The 25,981-nt window shown below is 23.5% G+C and overlaps 1 protein-coding gene across 1 annotated transcript; it reads right to left on the bottom strand.

The window, feature by feature from the left end:
- Positions 1-18,569: 18,569 nt before the first annotated feature.
- On the bottom strand, positions 18,570-21,795 carry LOC127256705 (transcription factor ORG3-like). Its single transcript, XM_051282853.1, has 3 exons — positions 21,300-21,795; positions 19,844-20,206; positions 18,570-18,866 (listed from the first exon to the last, which is right to left on the bottom strand). Exons 1-3 carry the CDS (start codon positions 21,711-21,713, stop codon positions 18,789-18,791), a joined length of 855 nt encoding a protein of 284 aa, XP_051138810.1. The 5' UTR covers positions 21,714-21,795; the 3' UTR covers positions 18,570-18,788.
- Positions 21,796-25,981: the final 4,186 nt, after the last annotated feature.

The raw sequence follows: 25,981 nt of genomic DNA, 5'->3' as shown, positions 1-25,981 counted from the left end.
TATTTGTGCTTTATAATATGTATTATTATGTGGCATTGTTGACTTAAAACAATATTTTACTATGCGATTTTCAATATAATATATATTATGTCTTTTTATAGAAATTAAATATTTAATTAAAAGTAGTATTTTTCATCTTTTTTTATATTTTCAATACAACTTTTTGTACTTTATTTTAGAATATTACCTTAAGCCAATTCTTTTTAATATAATATATATTTTTATGAAATATTTTCTCCGTTCCGTCACATCTGACTTATTTTTCATTTTTATTCGTCCTACAAAGATAACTCATTTCTATTTTTTAGTAAATTTATCAATTTTAAGCGCACTTAACTAATATAAATCATTTCAATTGAATTTTCTAACATCTTACGCTATGATCCACTTACAATATTTTTATTTATATTTCTCCTTAATTAATAAATATTTTTATTTATCTTTAAAACTCTTCAATTTTATTTTTTATAAAACTAATTTATGGTAATAATAAATATATATTTTTATTATATAATATTTTATTCTCTACTAAATGATTAGTCTTTATATCCAAGTAAAGTGACATAATTAGCCTGAACGGATGAAGTATTAAAAACAGACAAAAACAATTAGTCTTTTATCCGCACCAAATAGCATATGTTTATTGTTATATATTACTCCTCGTCTGAATCAAATATACTCATTTAACTTTTGTACATAAATTTAAGTATATTAGTATTTTACAGATTTAATATAATTGAATAGTGTATTAGTCAATCCCTGGAGGGAGTATATTAATAGTTGCAATAGGGTCAAATTACTATTATATAGAAATCGTAATATATTTTGCTGAAATCATAATATTATTTGCTACATATAATGATATAATATTTCATCCGTCTCATATCTATTTATTTGTTTGCTTTTGACACGAAATTTTAAAAATATTAGTATTATATTGAGATGTATTAGAAATAAAATAAAGGACTACACTATCTTATTAGTATGATATAATATAGAGGTAACGAAATTTATATAATATATTAGAAATCGAAAGAGTATTTGTAATGTTATATAAATATTACAGTTACTAAAACAAATTGATATTTTATTATATGACGAACCAAAATAGAAAAATAAATAGATTATTAAGGGACGAAAGAAAGTATATTATTAAAATAAATACTCCGTCTGTCCTAGATATTTTGGGCTTATTACCGTAGATACGAGAATTTAGATAAAATATAATTAATAGATACTTAAGAAGTATATTAGTAAAAATAATTATTATTTAGTAAAAATAATTATATATTAAGATTAAAATAAGTAAATAGTTTAATTAAAATTATAAAATTTAAAATTTAAAATGTGATTAAAGTGCATAATTATATTTTTTTTTTTAAAAAAGAACAAGTTATGGAAAACAAACAAAAATAAAAAATAGATACAAATTATACGAGATAGAGAGAATAGTATATATTATATTAACATTTACCATTTCTTTTCATCAATATTTAAAACTTATAGTAATAAACAAAGACAATTTTCTTCCAAAGGATAATTAAGTTGGATTGTGTTAAATATTTTTGTTGTTAGTTATTAAAAAAGTACAAAATATTTTAAAAGTAATACCCTTTACGTCCCGGTAAAAGAGTGGCGTTTACTTTTTGCACATAAATTTTTTAATATTAGTATTATATTAAATTGTAGTAAAAAAAAGACAAAAATATCCCTATTAGTATAGTATAATATATAAGTAATGATATTTGTGTAATATATTATAAGTTGGACGGTATTTATTATGTTAGATAAATAGTACAATTACTAAATTAGGAAATGATAACCTTATTTTGGGACGGACGAATATAAAAAATGACAATGTTTACATGGGACGGAAGGAGTATGTTTTTGTCTCTCAAAATTATTTTTTTTGTTTGTCTATAAATTTTACTTTATTACTATATATAACAAAGTAAAAAACTATATTACTCCCTCCGTTCCGTTATAAGGGTGTCGTTTGTTTTTTGCACGTAATTTTTTTAATATTAATATTATATTGGATTGTAGTAAAAAGACAAAAATATCCCCTATTAGTATGGTGTAATATAAAAGTATTGACATTTGTGTAATATATTGTAAGTTGAAAGGGTATTTATTATGTTAGGGAGGTAGTACAATTACTAAATTAGGAAATGGTAACCTTATTTTGGGACGGACAAAAATAAAAAATGATAACCTTTCAATGGAACGGAGGGAATATATGATATTTTTTTTACTAGAAAATTTTCATAAATATTATTAAAAAAATACACTATACACATTAACACAATATAAATAGTATACACTTCATATTTTATTTATTTACAAAAATCAACAATTCAACACAGTATAATTCTTCATATTATCAATACAATTTTCTATACCCGACACCAAAACACATCCATTAAAAAAAAATACAAAGTGAACAAACCCTATATATGTGTTTGTTTTGCGAAATGATTTGGTATAAAAATTTATATAGATAATATAAAAATAATAAATATATGTAATACATTAATATTTTTTTAAAAAATATAATTTTTTTCAAAAAAAAATAACACATCCTATGTAATTCCAATAAATATCACTAATTTTAATATTTCTTCACTATTTATTTTCTTTAATTATTAATTAAATTTTAGAAATATTTTTAATTATTTTTTTTATTTTTTAATAAAATACTTATTTTTCTATACCGAATGCAAAAAACTATTTATTTACCCTTACATTTTGACTGTTTATTTATTTTCATTTAAACGGACCTAATAAATGCTTGGTATGAAAGAAATATATTTTCTTTCTCAAGTCGCTCGTTAAATTTAAATTTACTTATAATTTTACTACTATTATTTTCACTTTAATAAATAATAATTTATTTATTATTATTATTTTATTATATTACTTTTTATTAATATTTTAATAAATCTTTTAAAATAATCTTCTTCTTTTTTTATCCATTCAATTTTAATATTACCTTATAAAGATATCATTTATTTTTTATACGTAAATTTTTTTAGTATTATTATTTACATAAATTTGTAGTAAAAATAACAAAATCATTCTTATGGTAAATAATACAATTACTAAATTAGATAATAATACGTTTTAAGACAACAAAAAGAAAAACGAAAACGTCTAATTACAAAGTAAATATTCTATTAAATACTTTACTTTTTTAAAAAAACATATTTGCTTTACATCACATCATTAATTTTACATAAAAAAAAAAACAAGAGCAAAAATGCTATTAAATTCTTTTTAACTACTCACTACAATTAAAATAATATTATTTTTAAATATCGTGCCAAAAATAAATGTTTACTTTATTTACAGGCAAAATAGCCAAAAACCCTATAGTTTTTCGAATTTGTTGAAAACCGGTTCTAAAATTCCAAAAAACCTACTTGTAATTTTCCAAATGTTGCAAAAAAATCTCATCCGTTAGGATTTAATGGCGGTTACATATCACGCCTCTGAAATATATTTTTGGTCCATAAACTGATATATTTCTTTATAAAATTACTAAAATATATCCAGCCGCTTCTTCCTTCTGCGTACATTTAGAATTTAACCCCAATTAAATTTTTTTTTTTCATTTTAAATCCGTTAAACAATTAATCGATCGGAAATGAAGATGGAGACGAGAATGCATAAGTTATTACACACGGTCGATTTCTTCTTCTATTTTACCAAAAGCAAAAATTAAAAAATCAATCTAAAAAGAAAGAAAGAACTTAGTGTGCGTAAGAAAGAATTGGGGAATAAACAACAATTCAAGAGAAAAAATAGAGAAGAAAGAAAATTGAGAAAAAAGACAAAGAGAAATTGTTATGAGAAAATTAAAAAGAAAATAAATAAAGAACACAGAGGTTTTCCACAGACAGAAATTGGAGAGATTTTATTATACTATAGATTTATAATTATGTCATTCGACTAAGAACCATAGTTGTGTATTTACAAGCACTCAAAACACCTTAAACCCTAAGCCTATTTGTTATTAATTAGGATAAGCACAAAAGAAACCATGCCAATTAAAACAGCCATTTTGCTTTGGTTTTGGGTTGGGTAGACCGCTAAATCCAAATTATGTTTCAACAGAAAAAAAAAATCAGAGAAAAAAAAAAGAAAAAAAAATGTTGTCAAGTCGTTTTCTTTCTCTTCTTATTCTTTTTCATAATTAGAGATGAAGAAGAATAAAAAAAAAAATTGAAAAAGAAGATGAAATAAAGAACTGCTACAGCGTGAAAAATAATTGGGAAATAAAAAAAAATTTGAGAAAAAAGAATAAAAGAAATAAAAGAATTTGGAGAAAGAAGAAGATGGAAAATAAAATTAGGGAGAAAAAAAAAAGAAAAGAAGAAAGAAAAAAGAAGAAGAAAGAAATAAGAGAAAAACAAATTAAAAAATAGCAGGAGAATGTGCTACGTTTTGGAAACTCCAAATAGATTTTAGCGAATTAGTAAAATCACGTGGATTTATTTTTTGCTATTTTGCCTTATTTATATACTAATCTCTTAGGTTGTGTTTGGTACAGAGAAATAAGGCCAGAATTCTCTTGTTTGTTTGAGTCAAGAGAAATGAAACTTGAGAAATAAATTATTTTCATTTCTTTGTTTTCATTTCTCTCAATATGCAGAGAAATAGAGAGAAATGATGTTGCAGTATATATATTTTTTAATTTTTAAAATTTTTTGTACTATTTAATTTTTATAATTTTTTTTAAAATTATATTATTTTAATTTTATAAAAAACAAACTTAATTTATTTTTAAAGTATTTAATTTTTACTACATTTTAAGAAATTGTACTAAAATATAATCTTAAAAAACATCGTATATAATTTATAATTTTTTTAAAAAAAAAATTTACCAATAATATTTTTCATATGAATTCTCATTCATTAAAACTCTATGTTAATCATTTATTTTTGTTTGTTCATTCATATATCTGCATTTTTTTTTAAAAATTTCTCAAATCAATTCTCTGTTTTATCAAACAAGAGAATTAATTCTCATTCTCTACTCAATTCCATTTCTCTCCAATTCTTGTCTGCTATTATTTCTCTGCAATTCCATTCTCTATACCAAACGCCCCCTTAGTTCAACCAAATATTTTACTCATATTTAAATATTTGCAAAAAATAAAAATTATATTTTAATGGCATGTATAAGTGAGTCCAAATAACAATATATTAAAAATATACTAACAACCTAACAACCAATATATAACTTTATTCGTATTTTCATTAATCAAATAAAAATTTAACCAAAAAAAAAACAATCAAACAGCCTCAAACACGAAAACTTCCAATCAATCTCAAAATTGGGAAACCTAATTCTAAATCGATACCAACTGCGCCTACAAAAAAATAAATCAACAGTAAATCGAATCTCATCACTCTCCATACCTAATCCGCGGCGCATTCAATTACTCCGGCGCGTTAATTGAAGGCGGCGTTCGGCAGCTGCGGCGGCGCAAGGGCGACGAGAAACAGCACCGCCAGAATAGCGACGGGGACGAGCAGCAGAAGCAGCGGCGGCGGAGGCAGAGGCGGCAGAAATGGCGGCAAAATCAGCAGCGAAACCGTCAACAACACCATAAACACCAGCAGCGATCGGAAACCGAGATAATCGGACATCAAGCTCTTCAAAAACTCCGGCGGAGAATTCCGCCTCCGATCGCCGGTCCGATCGATTCTGAACGACAGCCTTTCCTCAATTCCGGTCGCCATTTTCGCGAAGCATTACATACCTTCCGAAATACATACACACAACGCCTGTATCTATTACCTGTATGTACACATATATGCGTATACGTATTTTGCGGTGCAGAAATAGATCGGAAACGGAATCGGAATTGTTTATGGGAAAATGGAGAAGAAGCGAAGACTGAGAGTGCCGACGGGAAGTTCAAAGTGAGTGAATTGGAAGAGACGACGCCTGTAAATATAAAGGTAAGGGCAATTTGGACTTTTCAGGTAGCTTTAAACATTCCAGTCCTTGTTTTATATTGGGGGCTCCCGGGAGTGAGGATCCTGAATGACATTCCAGTCCTGGTTTTATATTTGGGGGTCCTGGTGCGAATCCGTCACACTGCCGGCGTGACTCCCTGTCTGTCAAGTCCCGGGACTTCCGGATAGTTGAAGTAGATATTTTTATTAGTTATTATTATTATTACTATTATTATTATTATTTTTTTTTTTCTAAATTGTACAAAACCTGTTTATGGTCTCGTAAATTATGCGGTCAGGTCAAATACCATTAAATAAGAACTATCGAAGGGTTAGACACAAAGTTTATATAATCATAAGAGAGTTTTCCGTAATTTTAAAAATATGCTAAATTTGGTGCAATGTTTATAATATGATTTTAAATTAATATTAGGAAAATTTATATAACACTCCATTTATATTTTAATAAAAATATATTTAATATTTCTTTGATATTATTTCAAATTTTTAATTTAATAAATATACTATGTTTATACATATTTTTGTAAGTTTTACATATATATATACATACTTATTTACTAACAGTAATATTTTTAAAAAAATATATATATCAATACATGTACCATTATAAAAATTACATTAAATATTTAATTTATTTATTTATTTTTTTTATAAATTTTAAAATTTTCTAAAGCTCGAAAATTTCAAAAAATTATATCTAAACCGAACTCATATTTCATTGAAAATATTTTATTTTATTTGTCCATCCAAAATGAATATATTTTTTTTATTTTCGTCTGTCCAAATATAAAATATACATTATACTTTTTAGTATGACCTTACTACCTATTATAAATGTTTTTGAACAAACACTTATTTCAATCAAATATTATTATATCAAATTAATATACAAAGATAAAAAAAAAAAAAAGTTACATACAGAAAGAATATTACAATACCAACTAACTATTATTCAAATATAATACTTTCTCCATTTGGATAATTATGCCATTTTATTTGAGCACATATGTTAAAAAATATTGATATTTTAATACTCCTATAAAAATAATTTTTTTTGTAGAAAGTAAAATGAGTGTATTATAAAAATTATATTTAAAAAATAATAAAAAGAAATGATGTGTTAAATTAGAGATAATAAAATTGTATGTGCATAATATAGTTTACTATAAATGAATTATGTATAAATTTTTTGGATAAAAAAATAAAATATGACATAATTATGATGGATGAAAGGAATACTTTCTTGAACAATGTATTAAAAATAAATGTAAATATTTGGGATGGACGAAAGAAATATTAAATATTTTTAATATAGAATATCATACTCTCTCCATCCCAGATACCGTGTCTGCTATTTTAGGAGGGGTGTAATTAGTAAATAATTAAGAATATATTGGTGAAAATAATTATCTTATAATATAAATAATTATAAATTAAGATTAAGATAAATAATTAGTTTAATTAAAATTTAAAAAAAATTAAAAAATTTAAAATGAGATTAAAGTGTGTAATCATTTTCCAAAAAAGGAAAATGACATGATATGTGGAACGGACAGAAACGACAACGTGACATGATATCTGGAACGGAGGGAGTATTTAATAAGTATCTATTAAAGCATTAAAAATTTATTTTAATTAAATTTTGTGTTTTAAAAATTTTCCAGATTTTCAAAACTGTGAGCTCCATTTAAATATATATATTTTTTCAACGTTATATATGATTAGATATTTTTTAAAAATTGAATAATACTTTCTTCAACCGCTCACAATTATATATTTTATTTTTAATTGTTCAATTACAAAATAATCCTTTAAAAATATTATATATATATTTTTTTTACAAATACTTTAATTTTACTATCACATCATTATATATATACAACAATAAAAAAATAAAATAAAATTATCTTACTTTTAATTAATTACTACTCCCTCCGTATGTCATATCTAGCTCATTTGAATTCGGTACGAGAATTAAAAAAATATATATTTATTGAAAAAAATGTATAAAAAGTAGTTGAAAATATTTTTAAAAATTTAGTTATTAATTAAAAAGAATAAAGAGAATGGATTTAATAAAATAGATGACATTTGTAGTAAGTATTGATTAAATAGTACTCCCTTCTCCGGCATGTAAAATTATGTTCATTTGACTGTACAGAAACTTTATAAAAAGTAATAAAAATAGAATTTTTTTTTCTTTTATAATAAAAAATAGGAAAATGGTATTTTTACTAAAAAAATAAAAACGAGAATAAGTTCGGACTATAACAAAAAAAAAAGTGAGAATAAATTTGAATAACAGATAGAATAATAAGTAAATATATATATTTTTTATTTTTCAAATAGAGTAATAAAATAGATTTAATGAACAAAAAAAAAAAAATTCACCCCAAAAATAATTTTTTACTTATAAATTGGACTCGAAAAAGTATCAAAATCTCCCGAAATACTTGTGTTTACTTGTAAGATTTTGATTTTGAATAGTATAATTTTAAATTGAAATAGTTGTTTGATATGATATAAATATGTACTTATGTGATATTTTGAATATAAAATTTAATTTTAGTATAATATAATAAATAAATAAATAGATATTTGATTTGATATTTTTTTTTAAAAAAATTAAAATAATAAAATCGAAAATCAAATGGCACTGCTATATATATAGACAAAAATAGAAAGAAAGAAACAGAACCTTAAATTCTATCTGTCATGACAAAAAGATGGGGTATTATTACACGCGCACACAACATATATGATGCGCTATGTGGTCGTGTTCCGGGGCAGGACCAATGTAACTACCAACCGCCCTGAAATTACCGAATTACCCTCCCCTATTTGCAAGCTAATATCATTATTTATTTATTTAATTAATAAATTAAAAAACAACAACATGGTATGAAAGTAACTGGTTAGATTCAAGGTACCTTCGGTGACTGTATTTGATTGAAAATTTAAATTTGAAAATAATACTAAGTATTATAAAATTTGAATTGAAATAAATATTTAAATAATTTTTTACATGTATATATTTAAAAGTTTTAGGGTTTATATATATATATATATTTATTGGATCAAATGGCTATTTTTGATAAAATATACTCTCTCTATCTCATAAGTAAATATCTATTTGTTTTTTGCACGTAGTTTTGGAAATATTAGCATTATATTGGGATATAGTAGAAATAAAGTATAAATGACTAAAATAACTTTATTAGTATGGGTGATATAAAGGTAATGACATTTGTGTACTATATTATAAGTTGTAAGGGTATTTGTAATGTTAGGTATAGATAGTACAATTACTAAAAAATAAAATGAATATTTTGTTATGGGACGGACTAAAATAAAAAAATGAATACTTTGTTATGGGACGAAGAGAGTAGCATATCCGTTTTTTCTGAGTTATATGTACTTATTTGTTTTTTACATATGCATTTTAATATATTATTATTTTATAGGTAATAATACAATTATAAAATAAAAAGTGGACATTTTACGGGAATGAAAGGAAAAAAAATTTAAATTTATTTTTTATTTTCAAAGAGTATTTCATGCAAGATAAATAAATATTGAATAATATTTTGTATAGAAAATAAATATTTTTATAATATTTTAAAATATAAAATAAATATTTGATATGATAAAATATAATATAATATGATGAGTTTGTGTGTGTTTTTATTTCAAATAAATAATACTATTATCATTTATTACACTACATGTTTTCAATTAAAATATATTGTATCATTTTTTTTTATAAAATATAAATTAAAATACCATTTAAATCAAAATTTTAACAAAAAAATTCTAATTAAACCAAAAGAAAATAAATTCGATATAAAAATTGCAATATATAAACACAATATTAATAATTTTGATAACTTTCAGAGAGTTCAACTGCTTATGGTGTGTTCTTACAACAAAATATACTCAACATATTTTTTTATATTTTTATAATATATACATAATTTATTATACCTCAAAAAAAAAAAAAAAAAAATTTCCTTCTAACCAAAATATGAAACAAACAAACCCTTAATAACATAATTTTACAATATATAAATATGTATATTTTCTTAGGCTTAGTTTATAGTTCAATATACGATTTAATCCATTGTGTTGAAATACTTTAGATATTTAATTTTAAATTTAGTAAATTTATATTTAGATTTGGTCATATTCATAGATTAAATTACTTAGATTTGAACTATCGAATATGTTTTATATTGTCTATTTATATAGACCTCTTATTTTGATGATTAATAAAAGAATCTCGTTATTTTCCCCCAAAATTTCTAACAAATTGTAATTTCGGAGTTAATTTGGTTTGATTTTAAATTAAAATTATCATTATTCAGCAGGCATATATAATTTTTTTAATAAAATATCAAATCACAATATTATTTAAATAAAAAATTAATTAATAAAAAAACGAAAATATAAAATTAAACGCAAACATAAACCAAACATACTTTAGTGTTTTTAAGTGGTATAATTTTTTACAAATATTATTTTTAAAAAATATATTATACAATATACACAAATTAATATAATATATACCTTTTTTTCTTCATTCATAAAAAATTAATAATTTAATAATTTTTCATAGAAAAAAATTGCATGGTTTGAAAAGTTTGCACTATATTCTCTTATGATTTAAAAACTGTACGAGACCCCTTCGTATTTTTAAAAATATTATACAATTATTTTAAAAAAAATTGCATGACTTTTTCTTGTATTTTAGAAAATATTGCATATAATTTCTTATATAAAATTTTATATACTCATTCGTCCCACTACAATAGTCTTGTTTACCACTATAAAACTACTCTTACTTTTTCATTATTATTACACAATTGCCACTACTTTTTACACTAATACACTGACAAGGGCAAAAAAGTCTTTTATCCGTACTTTTTACCCATTACCAATACAATATCAATATTTCTTAAATCCCGTGTCGAACACAATCCAGACTATAGTTTTGGAACGGAGGGACTAATATTTTGAAAATATAAAAAAATCTTATGGAATTTTTAAATTATAAAGAAGAATATGTATATTTTATAAACCACAGACATATTATAAGTATTCGTCTTTTATATATATATATATATATTATCAACGTAGTCTTCTATGTTAATCTAAAAACTACTCTCTCCGTCCCGGATATTTTATCCAGTTTACCGTAGACACGAAAATTTAGCAGGGGTATAATTAGTAAATAATTAAAAATATATTAGTGAAAATAATTATCATATAATAAAAAAATATTATAAATTAAGATAAAGATAACTTAGTAATATAATTAAAATTAAAAAAATTATAAATTAAATTTTTTAAAAAATAAAATTAAAGTGTATAATTTTTTTCCAAAAAAAAAAAAAAGTAATAAAATAAGTTACACGGACATAAATAAAAAGGTGGATATGAGAATCGGAACGGAGGGAGTAATAATTATTTTAAATATTTATATATATATATATATATATTAAATAGAGATGCAGTAATGTGTACTTTATGCACAATGAACATAAAATTAATAACACTAATTCATGCATCGCTTTAAATTTAAATTAATGTATAGCCTGATTTTTAATTTTATTTCAATTTTATCATAAATGCAATTAAAACTTTGGTCTATATGTTGGTTGGAATATTCAAATTTAATTTCGTGGGAAATTTTGATCCATTCGATTTGCAATTTTTAAATCGTAATTAATTACTACACCAACATAACCTTTTGCAAGTCAGATCACTAATAGTATGTGGCCAAATATTTATTTATTTATTTAATAATAATAATAATAATAATAATAATAATATTGCAATTTTTTATTTTTTATTTTTTTTGGAAACAATACAATTTGTTATCACTATTTTTCTTTAAAGTGTGTTTGGCTGTGATTTCAAATCGAAATTATATTATACATTTCGTATGACTTCCAATAAAGATATACATCATTCGTCTCAATACAATAGTCTTATTTACCATTTTGTCCGTCCCAAAACAATAATCTTATTTCAATAAATAATCATATCACCATAAAACTACTTCTACTTTTCATTTTTATTACACAATTGCCACTATTTTTTACATTAATACACTCACAAGAGCAAAAAAGTCTTTTATCCAACATTTTACCAACCTAAATTTCGTATCCAACCCAATTAAGACTATGAGACGAAGGGAGTATTATTTTTTTACAAAATATTAATATATTTTGTGAAATATGCGTAGATAATATAAAAAAAATGAATTATATGATATATTAATTTTTTTGAAAAACGCATTTTTTTTTAATTTTTGTAAAAAAAGACACCCATCAAAATATTATTTAATAGTTACAGTTGACAAAGAAGTGCCCGTCCAAAGTCCAATATAAATGGAGTCCGTTATATATTTATATTATATATGCATATATTTCATATAGAGGAACTTAAAAACTAATTTTTTGGTATACATTTCTTTTGTTTCCTATAAACATACACTTTGATCTGTTTTTATATAATTTTGATTTTTAGTTTGAATAATTGTATATATTTAATATTTTATGAAAAAAACAATATATTTTTATAAGTAATTACCATAATTGTATTCTAAGAAACTGATTTATTTGATTTTTTATTTTTAATTTGAATAATTGTATATATTTAATATTTTATGAAAAAAACAATATATTTTTATAAGTAATCATAATCATTTTATTTACATATGTTCACTATTATTATGCTTTTTTACATATGGATTTTAATTTGTATCAAATTTAAATAAAAAAAATTATGTGAATTAAGTAACTTTGTTATGTAATATCATTGGGTTTTTTTTATTATAAATAAGTATTGACTAATTGTACATTATAACTCTATTCAATAACATGATCAATATTTAACCACTCCCTTAAAAAATAAAATAAAATAAAATAAAATAAATTCAATATTGAATTCCAATAATATATATATATATATATGTTTTTATATATTTGGGGAGATAATTTTAATTTTGGTGAATGAATTAAGTGCAATGAACTTGAAGCCAACCAACCAACAAGTTATGATGGCCATCAATATATTTAGCTTCCTTGCTATGTATGTAATTATTCATATATATATATATAATATTCATATACTAAATTAATTATATTTTATTATAAAATTTATTATTCAATTTTGATAGTGGAAATTGTACAAATGATATATATATATATATATGCTACGTGAAATTTGTATAAATACTAATTGATACTAAGGTGCATTTTGCAAGAAAATTTGCATAACGAATTATTTTAAAATACATATGGGCTATGTCTTTTTTATGTATGAATCCGATTTTACATTATTTATCTATTTTATTTAAAATATCAAATCAAATATTAGCGTCAGCCCCGTTGTCTTATCTTCGATTTATAGTAAAGGTACGTGCTTTAGAAAAAAAAAAAAAAAAACACAAAGTTATTTACATAAAATTTCAAATAACTTTTGGTGTTATTTATTTACAATAAATCTTTCAAAAGAAACAAATATTACATTAAATTACTATTTTTTTTTAGAAAATATCACTTCAAATAATATTAATTTATTATTAACTCAATATTATTTTTTAACTGCAATTTTTCAAAAATAATAATAATAAAATACAAAATATTTTATACAAAAGTCAAAAAGTAAAAATATTCATTACAAAAAGTCGTTACAAAAAATCAAATATTTAACATAAAATAATACTACCTCCATCCATTAGAAACTTCCTATTTTACATTTGAGGTCATTTTTTTTAATATTAAAAATATATTTATATTTATATAATTTTTTTAAAAGATCATTATATTAATATTATAAGAGACTAAGGGTGTGTTGGTACGGAAAAATGAGCATAGAGAAATGAAAATAGCTTTTTCTGGTTGTTTGAGTCAGAGAAAATAAATTTCATTTTTCTTTTTTCATTTCTATCACATATAAAGAGAAATAGAGAGAAATGATGTTGCAATATATATTTTAAAATTTTTAGATATTATTTGTACTATTTAATTTTTACGATTTTTTTAAGAAATTGTACTAAAATATAATCTTAAAAAATATTGTATATAATTATAATTTTTTTAAAAAAAAATCACAAAAAATATTTTTCATGAATTCTTATTCATTAAAAAAAAAATTATCCGGTTAATCATTTATTATTATATCTGTATTTTTTTTTACATTTCTCAACTAAATTCTCTATTTTACCAGACAAAAGAATTAATTCTCATTTTCTATTCAATTTATTATTTACTCTCATCTTTCTGCAATTCAATCAAACGTCCCCTAACAGAAGTCTTTTTTTTTTTTTCATTTTTCCTTAATTTATACAATGTTTGATATAATAATTAATATTCAAATATCAACATTCAAAAAATAAATGAAAAATTTTCTCTTAGACTGACGAAGTATATTTTATATTTTTTTACACAATTTTTAATACCACGCACAAAAATTATTTCATCCAAAAACGCCGCGTAAACAGAGTCAGTATTCCTGCACAAAATCCGAAACTCCAAATATTCTCGAAAACATATATACGTACGTAGATCATGATATCCCATCATCTTTATATCACTTAAGGGTGTGTTTGGGTTGAGACATAAAATTGTTGGTTGGTTGTGGCCAACAAAACATCGATCATTCCAAAAATAAGTAAGTGTGTAATTAAGCAAGCATAATGTAATAAAGGATCATGTCGTGTTTTTTGTTACAGATATATAATACTAGTTTTCATGATGTGATTTGGAGGCCCTAAATTGTCTTTCCACTATTTATTATTCTTTTTTATTCGAGATAATTATGTCATTTTTGTTTTTATTATCCGTTATGTATATATAATTTATTTATAATAAATAATTTTATTTATTCATAATCTCATTACTCTTGTTTTAACAAATAATTAGAGTTTGTTTTTTTCAATATATATATTTTTTTTCATACGATTCTCAATATATATACTATACTATATTCTACCATTTTACAAAAAATAAATATTCAATAATAAATATTACTTACACAATTATCTATATTTCGCATAAAAAAATATATTTCGAACAAAAACACTAAACAAGATTTGTTTGTCTATGTAATATATACATTTTTTTTTTCTAAAAAAATATTATAGCATAAATTTTGTCTTTCTCCAATATGCGCTCATATTTCTTGGCATGAATTTTAGTGTCGATGTATTTTTTTTTATAGTAAAAAAAATCAGTATAATTTTTTAATAAAATAATAATATTTTTAAGAGAAAACAATACTTCATTTTTAAATGAAAGATAGGAATATTAATTGTAATATTCGGTGACTATATATCATTTGCTTCTAAAAGTTAAGATAAATCCAAAAATAATTTCAATTAGTCATTATTACTTTTTAACGATAAAAGTTGTTGTACGTAGATTTTATACTAAAATAAAAGGATTTATGAATTTAAATTATCTCACAAAACAAACGCACCTTAAGTTACACTCGATTATGTTTTAGGCCTATTTTAGGTCTATGCAACACCACAAATTATTATTTTGTTAGTTATTTACTATGTAATTATATTATGATATGACTTTTTATATATTTTTTTATTAGTTAAAATTATATATATATTCCGGTTGTCCTCTAAATTTATATTTATAGTAAATAATTTTATTTATTCATAATTTTCGATGCATTTGGTTAACAGTTGGATTTTTGAGTCGGAAGTAATTTATTTACTTAATATGTAATTAATGAGGTAATATATATATAATTAATTTTCTTAAATATGTATTAATTATTTTAATAACTATATTTTAATAAAATATATATAATATAGATATTATTTTGTAAAAAATAATTTTTTATTATATAAATAAAGAAAAGTATAAATATTTATTTATAATTAATATACATAAATTTTATAAATAAATGAAATTTTTTGAATATATAATATATATATATATATAAATATATTTGTTTATTGTTGATAAATAAAAATTAAAAATTTTGAATAGATTTTGAGTAGACCTTATATAATATTTTGAAGAAAATAAAATTAGAAGCATAATGTCAATTTAGAATAGAACGGAACCAAAACAATATTTTATTATTTATATTTTAACAAATAATAATTAATTTTTTACTATTTAATACTTATCTCATTATTTTTAATAAAATTTTTGTAGTACCCTAATTTAGGTTTTACATATCATATTTTAACATTATAATATTATTATTTTTTAATGTTAATGTCCAAGAAAACTTATATAAATTTACCGGACGAAGAGCGTATTATATTTTATGAACGGGTGTTTTCACGTATGGAAGTCCGGCCAACGACAAACACAACCAACTTGAAATCTCTCAAAAACTTTAAAGAGACACAATTATGAATGAATCTTTACAACTAAATATATTTACAATAGGGAAAAAATAAATACAATCCGAAAAATCGAATTTGAGTATAATACTCTCTCCGTCCAATTTCTATTGTCATAAAATATATTTGCACGATTTTTTAGGTGATTGTATTTTTGTTATGAATTGACAAATTTGTCCTTAATTGTATGGTAGAGGTTGAAAGTAATAAATGAATGAATGGTAAATGTAAAATTTGTGTTTAAAAAAAAAAAAAAAGGACAATAGTTATTGGACGTCCAAATAGGAAAGTAAAATATTAATTTGTGGACGGAGGGAGTATAAAAAGTAAGAATTTGGACCTAAAATTTAGATTTGAAATATTTTTAGGTTAGGCTAGCCCAGCACGGTTGCAAATTTGGGCCGTGTCTGAATTTGTACAAATTGGCCGTGCCGGCCCAACGTAATTTATTAAAATAATTTAAATTTAATTTTTTTTTCTTAAATGTATAATAAAATAAAAGGTTAATTATATATTTAATGTTCAATATTCTAACATTAATAAAAATATTATATTATCATAATTTTATTTATTTAAATTAATATAATTTATTTTTTAATAAACAAATTCTACAAAATATCATTCAAATTAAAGTAAAATTAATTAATTAATTGGTCCAGTGCAACGTACTCCCTCCTTTCCAGATACCGTGTCTGCTACACTGTAGACACGGTATTTTAGGAGGAACGTAATTAGTAAATAATTAAGAATGTATTAGTGAAAATAATTATCCTATAATATAAATAATTATAAATTAAGATTAAGATAACTAATTAGTTTAATTAAAATTAAAAAAAAAATTAAAAAATTTAAAATGAGATTAAAGTGTGTAATCATTTTCAAAAAAAGAAAATGATATGGTATGTTGGACGGACAGAGACGGCAACGTGGACATGGTATCTGGGGACGGACAGAAACGGCAACGTGGACATGGTATCTGAGGACGGACAGAAACGGCAACGTGGACATGGTATCTGAGGACGGACAGAAACGGCAACGTGGATATGATATCTGGGGACGGAGGGAGTAGTTTGAAACTCAGTTGGGCCTAGGCCTAGGTTTCCAGGCCCATTAAAATTAGGCCAGACCTACTCAACACAAATTTAAAACGGACCAGGCTAAATATATTTTAGGATTGGGTAGCTTATGGCTTGGGCTAAATATGACTAGTGGGCCAATGCGCCGAGCTACAAAAAGGCCCAAATTTAATTTAAAAAATAATACTCCATCCGTCCCACATACCGTGTTTGCTACACTGTAGACACCATATTTTAGGAGGAATGTAATTAGTAAATAATTAAGAATGTATTAGTGAAAATAATTATATGATAATATAAATAATTATAAATTAAGATTAAGATAACTAATTAGTTTAATTAAAATTTAAAAAAAAAAAATTAAAAAGTTTAAAATGAGATTAAAGTGTGTAATCATCTTCCAAAAAAGGAAAGTGACATGGTATGGTACGTGGGACGGACAGAAACGGCATGGACATGGTATGTGGGACAGAGGGAGTATAATAAATAGAAAATATAGGACAGAGGGAGTATAATAAATAGAAAATATAGTAACAAATTAACTATTATTCGTTAAAGTAAAAGTTAATAAAATTGTGAATGAATAAACTTGTTTACTATAAATAGATTGCGTATAAATTTAACAATAAAATAAATAGTGGCATCAGACTGATGAATATATATATATTTATCTTATTTTGATCAGATGTTTGTACTCAAGAATTTATATATACATGGAATATTTTACATAATGATTGCAACAACAAAAGCCAATTTGAGATAGTTTTTCAAGTCTTTCATAGGGTGTGTGTTTTAGTTTGAAAAAAATTTGGTTTGAGTTTGATATAAAAATAATATTTGATGGGATATTTTGTGAGAGAAAAAAATATATTTTTTTAGAAACACGGAATTCAAATAATAAATGGAGAAAATTTGCAAAAGAAACGTACCAATAATTTGTCCTGTCAGATTAATCTTGTTTATATATATATATATAGTACATTTTTAGAAATAAATAATAATGGTGTTTGATACAATAATTTACATACAAAGTTGGAATTAAATGTAAAAATTTTTAAAAGAATTTTTTAGTAGAATAACTAAAAAGTAAAAAAATCAAAAAATAAAAGCAAAGTAACCAAAAGTCTTTAATTTAAATTTAACTGCCCTTAAGGGTTTGTTTACTTACTTTATAGATAAATTATTAATCATATTATTATTAATACATGATTAATAGTTTATCTCAAAAGTAAACATGTTCTAGGAGAATTATATGATCAAGTCATTAAAAATTACACTCGATTTTTTATCAAAAAGGATCGAGGCCTCTTCATCGTCGTAGTCGATCGAGCTGAATAATAATTCTAAACTTGAATGATGTGAGAAAAAGCTAAGACTTTCTCTTTCAACATTTCGGCATCGATCACTTGATTCTCTTGCGCCTGTTAAATTCGAATCGCAAAAGAAAAAAAAAATTAAAATTTTACGCATATAACGAAAAAATTATATTTGTTTGGTAAGTAAATATATATATATATATATCACATCGACGATTCTTAGTCGGTCTAATTATAGGAAAATATCACATCTACATATATATACATGTATAGGTCATATGCAATTTTCTACTAACAATTTCTTTTAGAAAAAAACCACCAACCATAATTTAAATACTTTTTAATTTTTAGTAGGCTTCAATTAAAGGATTAATGAAAATTAATTACCAAGAATACAATTATAATATTTCAAATACACGTTATATTATGAGATTTCAAATATTTCATATAATCAAATGATAGATTTTAATTACTAATATTTCAAATTCATTCATTTAATTTCTTTTCCTTTACTATTCAATTATTATAATTTACCACGTATTATAGGGATGACAATGGATCGAGTCCAGTCAAACTTGAGATGTGACCCGAGATCCGATTATACCCGGATCCAACCCGAACTATATTCAATCAGACTCAATGGACTCAACAAATCCGAAATATATTTATAATAATTAAAAAAAATTAACTTAAAATTAGACCTAAATCCAAGAGCAAACCCAACATATATTATTGAAAGTTATGTATTTTGTTCAAAAGTGTTGGGAAAAAAATAAGTAAATCAAACTCAAAAAAATATTTTTATATAATTATATTGTTAAAAATTATCTTTGTGATACATATGATTGATATTCTTATTAATATATTAAACGGGTCCCAGTCGGGTCCAGATCCATCTTAGACCCTAGATCCGATTAGGGTACACAATGCCCGACCCATGCCTCCGAATAATTGGACCCAACCCCTGGATCCTGATTGGGTCTCGGGTTTCCCCAATTCTATTATCATTCCTAATTTATTATTTCATATCACAAAATATCAGGTTGAAATTACTGTCCAAACTAAAAATAAAAAAATAATACCTGAAGATGCAAATTGAAGAAAACCCTATTGCTGGCAGAAGATTCGAAAGAAGAAGCATTGATGAGAAGAAACCCTAAGTCTTCGAAACCCTTGACAGTCTCTGAAAAAGGGTTTGTTTCAGACTTAGGCATTGAGGTCTGCACGATGATTTCATTAGGGTTTATCTGAGTTGCAGACACTGCCGATGAAGAAGACGACGATGGCTGAATTGGGACTTTTCTTGCAGCAGTAGGGTTTGTCTCATGTCCGGAGATTCTTGAAATTAGGGTTTCCTTCTGTCGAATAAGATTCTCAACTTGTTTTTGCAGCTCTGGAATATACTTCAGAACTTTCGATACTGTTGCTGGAATGCTCAGTTTTTTCTGTGTTCAATATAATCAATAAATATCTTAATCGAATCTGAATTAATTAGAATCATTTGGTTTCACGAATATCTATATGGTTCTAACATAGTCTCTTGTCTCAACTCAAACTATTCAATTTTTTTTTTTAGGGAAATAAATAGTATTTTATTAATTAGTAAAAGTTTGTAAAATGATTTTAATATTTTTTATTTTACAAGTACAAATGAATTGAATATTTTTTATATTTATATATAGATTACTTTTACTGTAACAAGAAGATATACTTTTAAATAGAATATACAAAAATGATAAAAAGAAAATTGGTATTACGGGACAAGAGGATTATTATCTATAAAATAGTTTTGTTTATCATTTTTGTTCGTCCCAAAACAATAGTCTCATTTCCATAAATAACCATATCACTATAAAATTATCCCTACTTTTTCATTATTATTACATAATTGCCACTACTTTTTACACTAATATACTCACAAGAGCAAAAAAGTCATTTATCCTTATTTTTTACCAACTACTGATATAATATTAATATTCCTTAATTTCCGTGCCCAACACAATAAAACTATACTTTTGAGACGGAAGGAGTATGTTATTTTTTCAAAGAAAAAATAAATAAAATATTATGATTATACGATGATACAATTTTTTATGATTATTAAAAATATATATATATATATATATTACTCCCTCCGGAATGAGTATTATCTATTTTTTTTTTTTTTTTTCAGTTTTTCTTGTGACTTTATTATTTTAAAATTATAATTAAGACTCTGTATTGGATTGATTTCATAACTAAAAAGAAAAATTGGAGAAATGATCCTTAGATTGTGTAGATGACATGTGGACAAGATTTTTTCGGCCAAAGCTTTTTAGTTATAAAACTAATTCAATACAAAGTCTAGTTATGGTCCTAAAATAATTTTCAAATGTTTTTCACGTATCATTCATATAATCTCCGACATTTGAGGACCATTTCTGCAAAATTCTTTTAGTTATGAACTAATCTGATACAGAATCTAGTTATGTTCTAAAATGATAAAGGATCTAGTCCAAAAAAAAAAGAACTTATCGAAAAAAGAATAGAGTTATATACCGAATGATGTTGAGGCGGAAGAAGAGACCTAAGAGAAGAATACAAAGAATTAATCCTCCGGCGACGGTCACGCTCGCTAGCGTTGTGATTGAGTTTCTTCGCCTTCTCGTCGTCATTCTCCTCGTCATCCTCATCGTCGTCAAACATCAAGAGGGGCTCATTATTATTATTATTATTATTATTGGGAATATTATTATTATTAATAGTATCGAAGGAGGGTGAAGAGGTTGGAGAGCTGGTAAGTAGTGTCTCAAAATAAGACATTTGCAAATTGGCGGTTGTAGTAAGATTTTGATTTTGATTTTGATTCTGATTATGTCCGAAGATTATCGGATCCTCCGAAGCCCACCAAAATTGAGGATACGATGATGTTGTTGTTGTCGTTGATGATGATACTGTAGCAGTAGCCAACATCTCTTTCTCTCTCTTCTCTCTCTCTACAACACTAAATATAAAGCAAACAACCAATCAAGAAATTTCTTGAGTGAGAGTGAGATTGTTCGAATATGGGAAGCTATGGATGAACTACTTTCTATATATATATATGTATTTATACTAATGTGTGTGCATTAGGATTTTGTGTTTTTTAAAATTATTATTACTCCTTCCGTCCCACATAATTTGTTCATATTTTCTATTTTCGTCCGTCCCACTTAATTTGTCTTTCCTATTTTTGGAAATATAATTATGCACTTTAATCGCATTTTAAATTTTAAATTTTATAATTTTCTTAATTTTAATTAAACTATTTATGTATCTTAATTTTAATCTATAATTATTTTTACTAATACACTTCTTAATTACTTACTAATTATACTTTACCTAAGTTCTCGTGTTTACAGTAATACACCTATATTACATGGGACGGAGGGAGTATTATTTATTAAAGGAGATGACATCTATCATATTTTTTTAAGTAGAACAATTAATATATTATATAAGATAAATATTAAGATATACTTCCATCGTTATCGAAATATAGACTTATTTATTTTTGGAACATTGAATATTTTAATATAATGTGTAATTTTTATTTTATGTTTTTGCTAAAAATAATAATAATAACAATTTTTCAAAAAAAATTAATGTATAACACATACTTATTATTTTTATAATGTGTGTTTACTTGTGCTATTTGATTTTCGATTTTACTATTTTAATTTTTTTTCCTCTAAAAATATTAAATCAAATACCTATTTTTTATTTATTATATTACATTAAAATTAACTTTTACATTCAAAACATCGTATCAATACATATTTATATCACATCAAACAACTATTTCAATTCAAAAAGTTTACGGTTCAAAACCAATACTTAAAATCAAAATCTTACAAATTAAGGAAGGATATCATTTTATTTTTAAGCATCGGAACATATGAAGTACTTCCTCCGTCCCGATACAATAGTCCTGTTTGCTAATTTTGTCCGTCCCAAAATAATAGTCTTATTTCCATAAATAACCATATCACTGTATAATTACCCTTACTCTTTCATTATTATTACGTAATTGTCACTACCTTTTACACTAATACACTCGCAAGGGCAAAAAAAATTTTTATCCATATTTTTTACCCACTACCAATATAATATTCAATATTTCTTAAATCTCATACCCAACTCAATTAAAACTATATTTAGTGGACGGAAGGAGTATGAAGTATATGATTATTATTTTATGTCAATCAATAATATAATAATAAATAAATTTAGAAACAGTAAATATAATATTAATGATAATTATTTATTAGGTTAGGATTAATTGTTGTAATAAAAAATATGGACGTGTGCGTATAAGTTTGGATTAGGAAAACACGTGAATGGCTTAAGCAATTCTTGTATTTATAATGCTGACGTGGCGACTTTCCAAAGGGAACCACGTTTTCCGTCCAGCTGTGCACGTGGAAACACGCTTTTTGTCTCATCCATATATACTAGTAAATTTTTTGGGAAAATTACAAAAAATATTCCACATGTATACCTCGTTATCACTTTTATTCTGTATTTATTTCTCTGGCAAAATATATCCCACATGTTTTCAAAAGTCGTTATTTTTATCATTTGACCGCGCGTGGCCGCGCGTAAGGGCGCGTGGTGTAAATTTCACGCGCGAAAAAATGACATAAATAACGACTTTTGTAAACATATGAGATATATTTTGCCATGGAGATAAATACAGAATAAAAGTGATAATAGGGTATAAGTGTGAGATATTTTTTGCAATTTGGTCTAAATTTTTTTATTATAAACATTACTTTTAATATTTAGGATAATTTATAATATTTTAGTAAAAAATTGAATAAAATATTTACATTCTTTTTCGTTCAAAGTTAATCTTGATTGTATGCATATTTTATGTAAATAAAATAACTAATATATTTTAAATAGTATTTTCAAAATAATTAAATAATTTATCAACAATTCATTATTAATTTTTTTAAATGAAATACTGCCTTTTTTTAAAAAAAAAAAAAAATTATAGTAAAATAATCATGCTTTGTATGAGTGTGCTATATTGTATAATCTCTTTATCGTACTGAAACCACAATATATTGTACTACATCAAATTATATAATGTATTACTCCCTCTGTTCCAAAAGTATAGTCATGGTTGTGTTGGTGACGAGATTTAAAGAATATTGATATTATATTGATAGTTGGTAGAAAGTATAGGTAAAAGATATTTTTGTCCTTGTGAGTGTATTAGTGTAAAAAGTAGTGGCAATTGTATAATAATAATGAAAGAGTATGAGTAGTTATATAGTGATATGATTATTTATGAAAATAAGTCTATTGTTTTGGGACGGACAAAAATAATAAACAAGACTATTGTATTAAGACGGAGAGAGTATATTATATATAATATCCTTATTGTACTGAAATCACAATATACTATACTACGTTGAATTATATAATGTGTTATATTATATATTATATTAGCATTTGCTGTGGGAGATATATATCATGTTGTGCTATATAGTTAATTACTTCCTCTGTCCCAGAACTATAGGCTGGGTTTGACATGAGATTTAAGGTATATTGATATTATATTGGTATTGGGTAAAAAATACGGGTAAAAAACTTTTTTGCCCTTGTGAGTGTATTAATGTAAAAAGTAGTGGCAATTGTGTAATAATAATGAAAAAATAAATGTAGTTTTATAGTGATATGATTATTTATGGAAATGAGACTATTGTTTTGGGACGGACAAAAATGGTAAATAGGACTATTGTATTGGAACGGATGGAATATATAATATGCTATCAAAATATATACTCCCTCCATCCACTTACAATGTATACATTTACTTTTAGCGCGGTATTTAAGAAATAATAATATTTTAATTACAGTGAGTAGTTAAAAATAGTATAATGATATTTTTGCCCTTATTTTTTGTGTAAAAGTAATGATATAATGTAAAGTAAGAGTATTTGTGAAAAAAAAATTAAATATTTAATAAAATGTTTACTTTCTAATTGAACATTTTAAAATAAAAATATATATACTTTCTACGTACACGGAGGAAATATTATTTATCATATTAAAATATATTATCTCATGTGTACTACTTTCTTTATAAATATGTATGACACTAATCAAAGCTAGAAAGGGTATAAAGCTTTACCATTTAAAAAACAACAAAATATAACTATATCATATTTAAATATTCTCTTTTAAATATTCTTTCTTTCCGTTGCTTATAAGGTCACATTTATCTTTTACTTTATTTTACTTCACATTAAAAATAGGGTTAATTCTCCTAAAATATCCAATTTGTAAATCATTTTTCTTATCAGTTTCTATTTATATAATTTTTTCATTTAGCTCCTTATTTATTCTATATCACTCTCTGTTTATTGTTATTACATATTTTCACTCATTTTACCCTCTAAATAATTTTTTATTCATATTTTTATCTACCAAATATAATTCAAAACTCTTAGATAAATAAATCTATGGAACAAATCTATTTATTTTATATAAATAAATTTTTATACATAGAATCTATTTACTTATGGCTCAATAATTTTTGCAGAATTTATTACAATACATTAATTTTTATAATAAAAAAATATTTTTCAAATAAAAATTCATTATTTTCAACTTGTTTATTATATTACTCATACTAATATTTAATTGAAATCAATATTTCTCTTATAAATATTTTATATAATTATAATGTAAAAGTTATGAGTACTTTTGTGTTATATATTTTATTATTATTATTATTTTTTGTCAATTATTATTTTGGTTGTTGTAATCTTTTATTTTATATTCAAATTAACAAAAAGTAGAAATAAATTATAAAAATTACAGTGTAGTTGAAAAAAAAGAAGACAAATAATAAAGAAATTAAACGAGGACACTATAGAGTTTTTACATGAATAGGGAGTGAAAAAATAAATAAATTTGTTAAAATAGAGAGTAAAAAAGATAAAATTAATGTATAAAGAGTAAATAAGAATATGAATATAGAATTAAGGAGATATGTGTTAGTTGCCCTTAAAAATATCTTTATATATATATTTTTTTTACAAATATCATTATTCTATTATTATTATAAAACACTACTGTAATTTTTTAAAATTTATACTTATATTTTGATATAATAATTAATATTAAAAAATCAACACTACGGTTAAATACCTTAGAAACGAACGAATATAATATAATAATTCTCA

The sequence above is a fragment of the Andrographis paniculata genome, unplaced genomic scaffold (assembly GCF_009805555.1).
Source record: "Andrographis paniculata isolate CXL003 unplaced genomic scaffold, ASM980555v1 Contig56END, whole genome shotgun sequence".
In the NCBI taxonomy this organism is placed as follows: Eukaryota; Viridiplantae; Streptophyta; class Magnoliopsida; order Lamiales; family Acanthaceae; genus Andrographis; species Andrographis paniculata.
The sequence above is the reverse complement of the archived record's forward strand: the minus strand, read 5'-3'. Positions and strand labels throughout refer to the sequence as shown.

What these genes read in the sequence shown, in the direction of transcription:
- LOC127256705 (XM_051282853.1), bottom strand. Translation starts at nt 21,713, where the DNA reads ATGTTGGCTACTGCTACAGTATCATCATCAACGACAACAACAACATCA. An exon ending in TTCCGCCTCAACATCATTCG is followed by an intron (nt 20,207 to 21,299) that starts GTATATAACTCT and finishes TATTGAACACAG; the next exon opens with AAAAAACTGAGCATTCCAGC. An exon ending in TCTTCAATTTGCATCTTCAG is followed by an intron (nt 18,867 to 19,843) that starts GTATTATTTTTT and finishes CGAATTTAACAG; the next exon opens with GCGCAAGAGAATCAAGTGAT.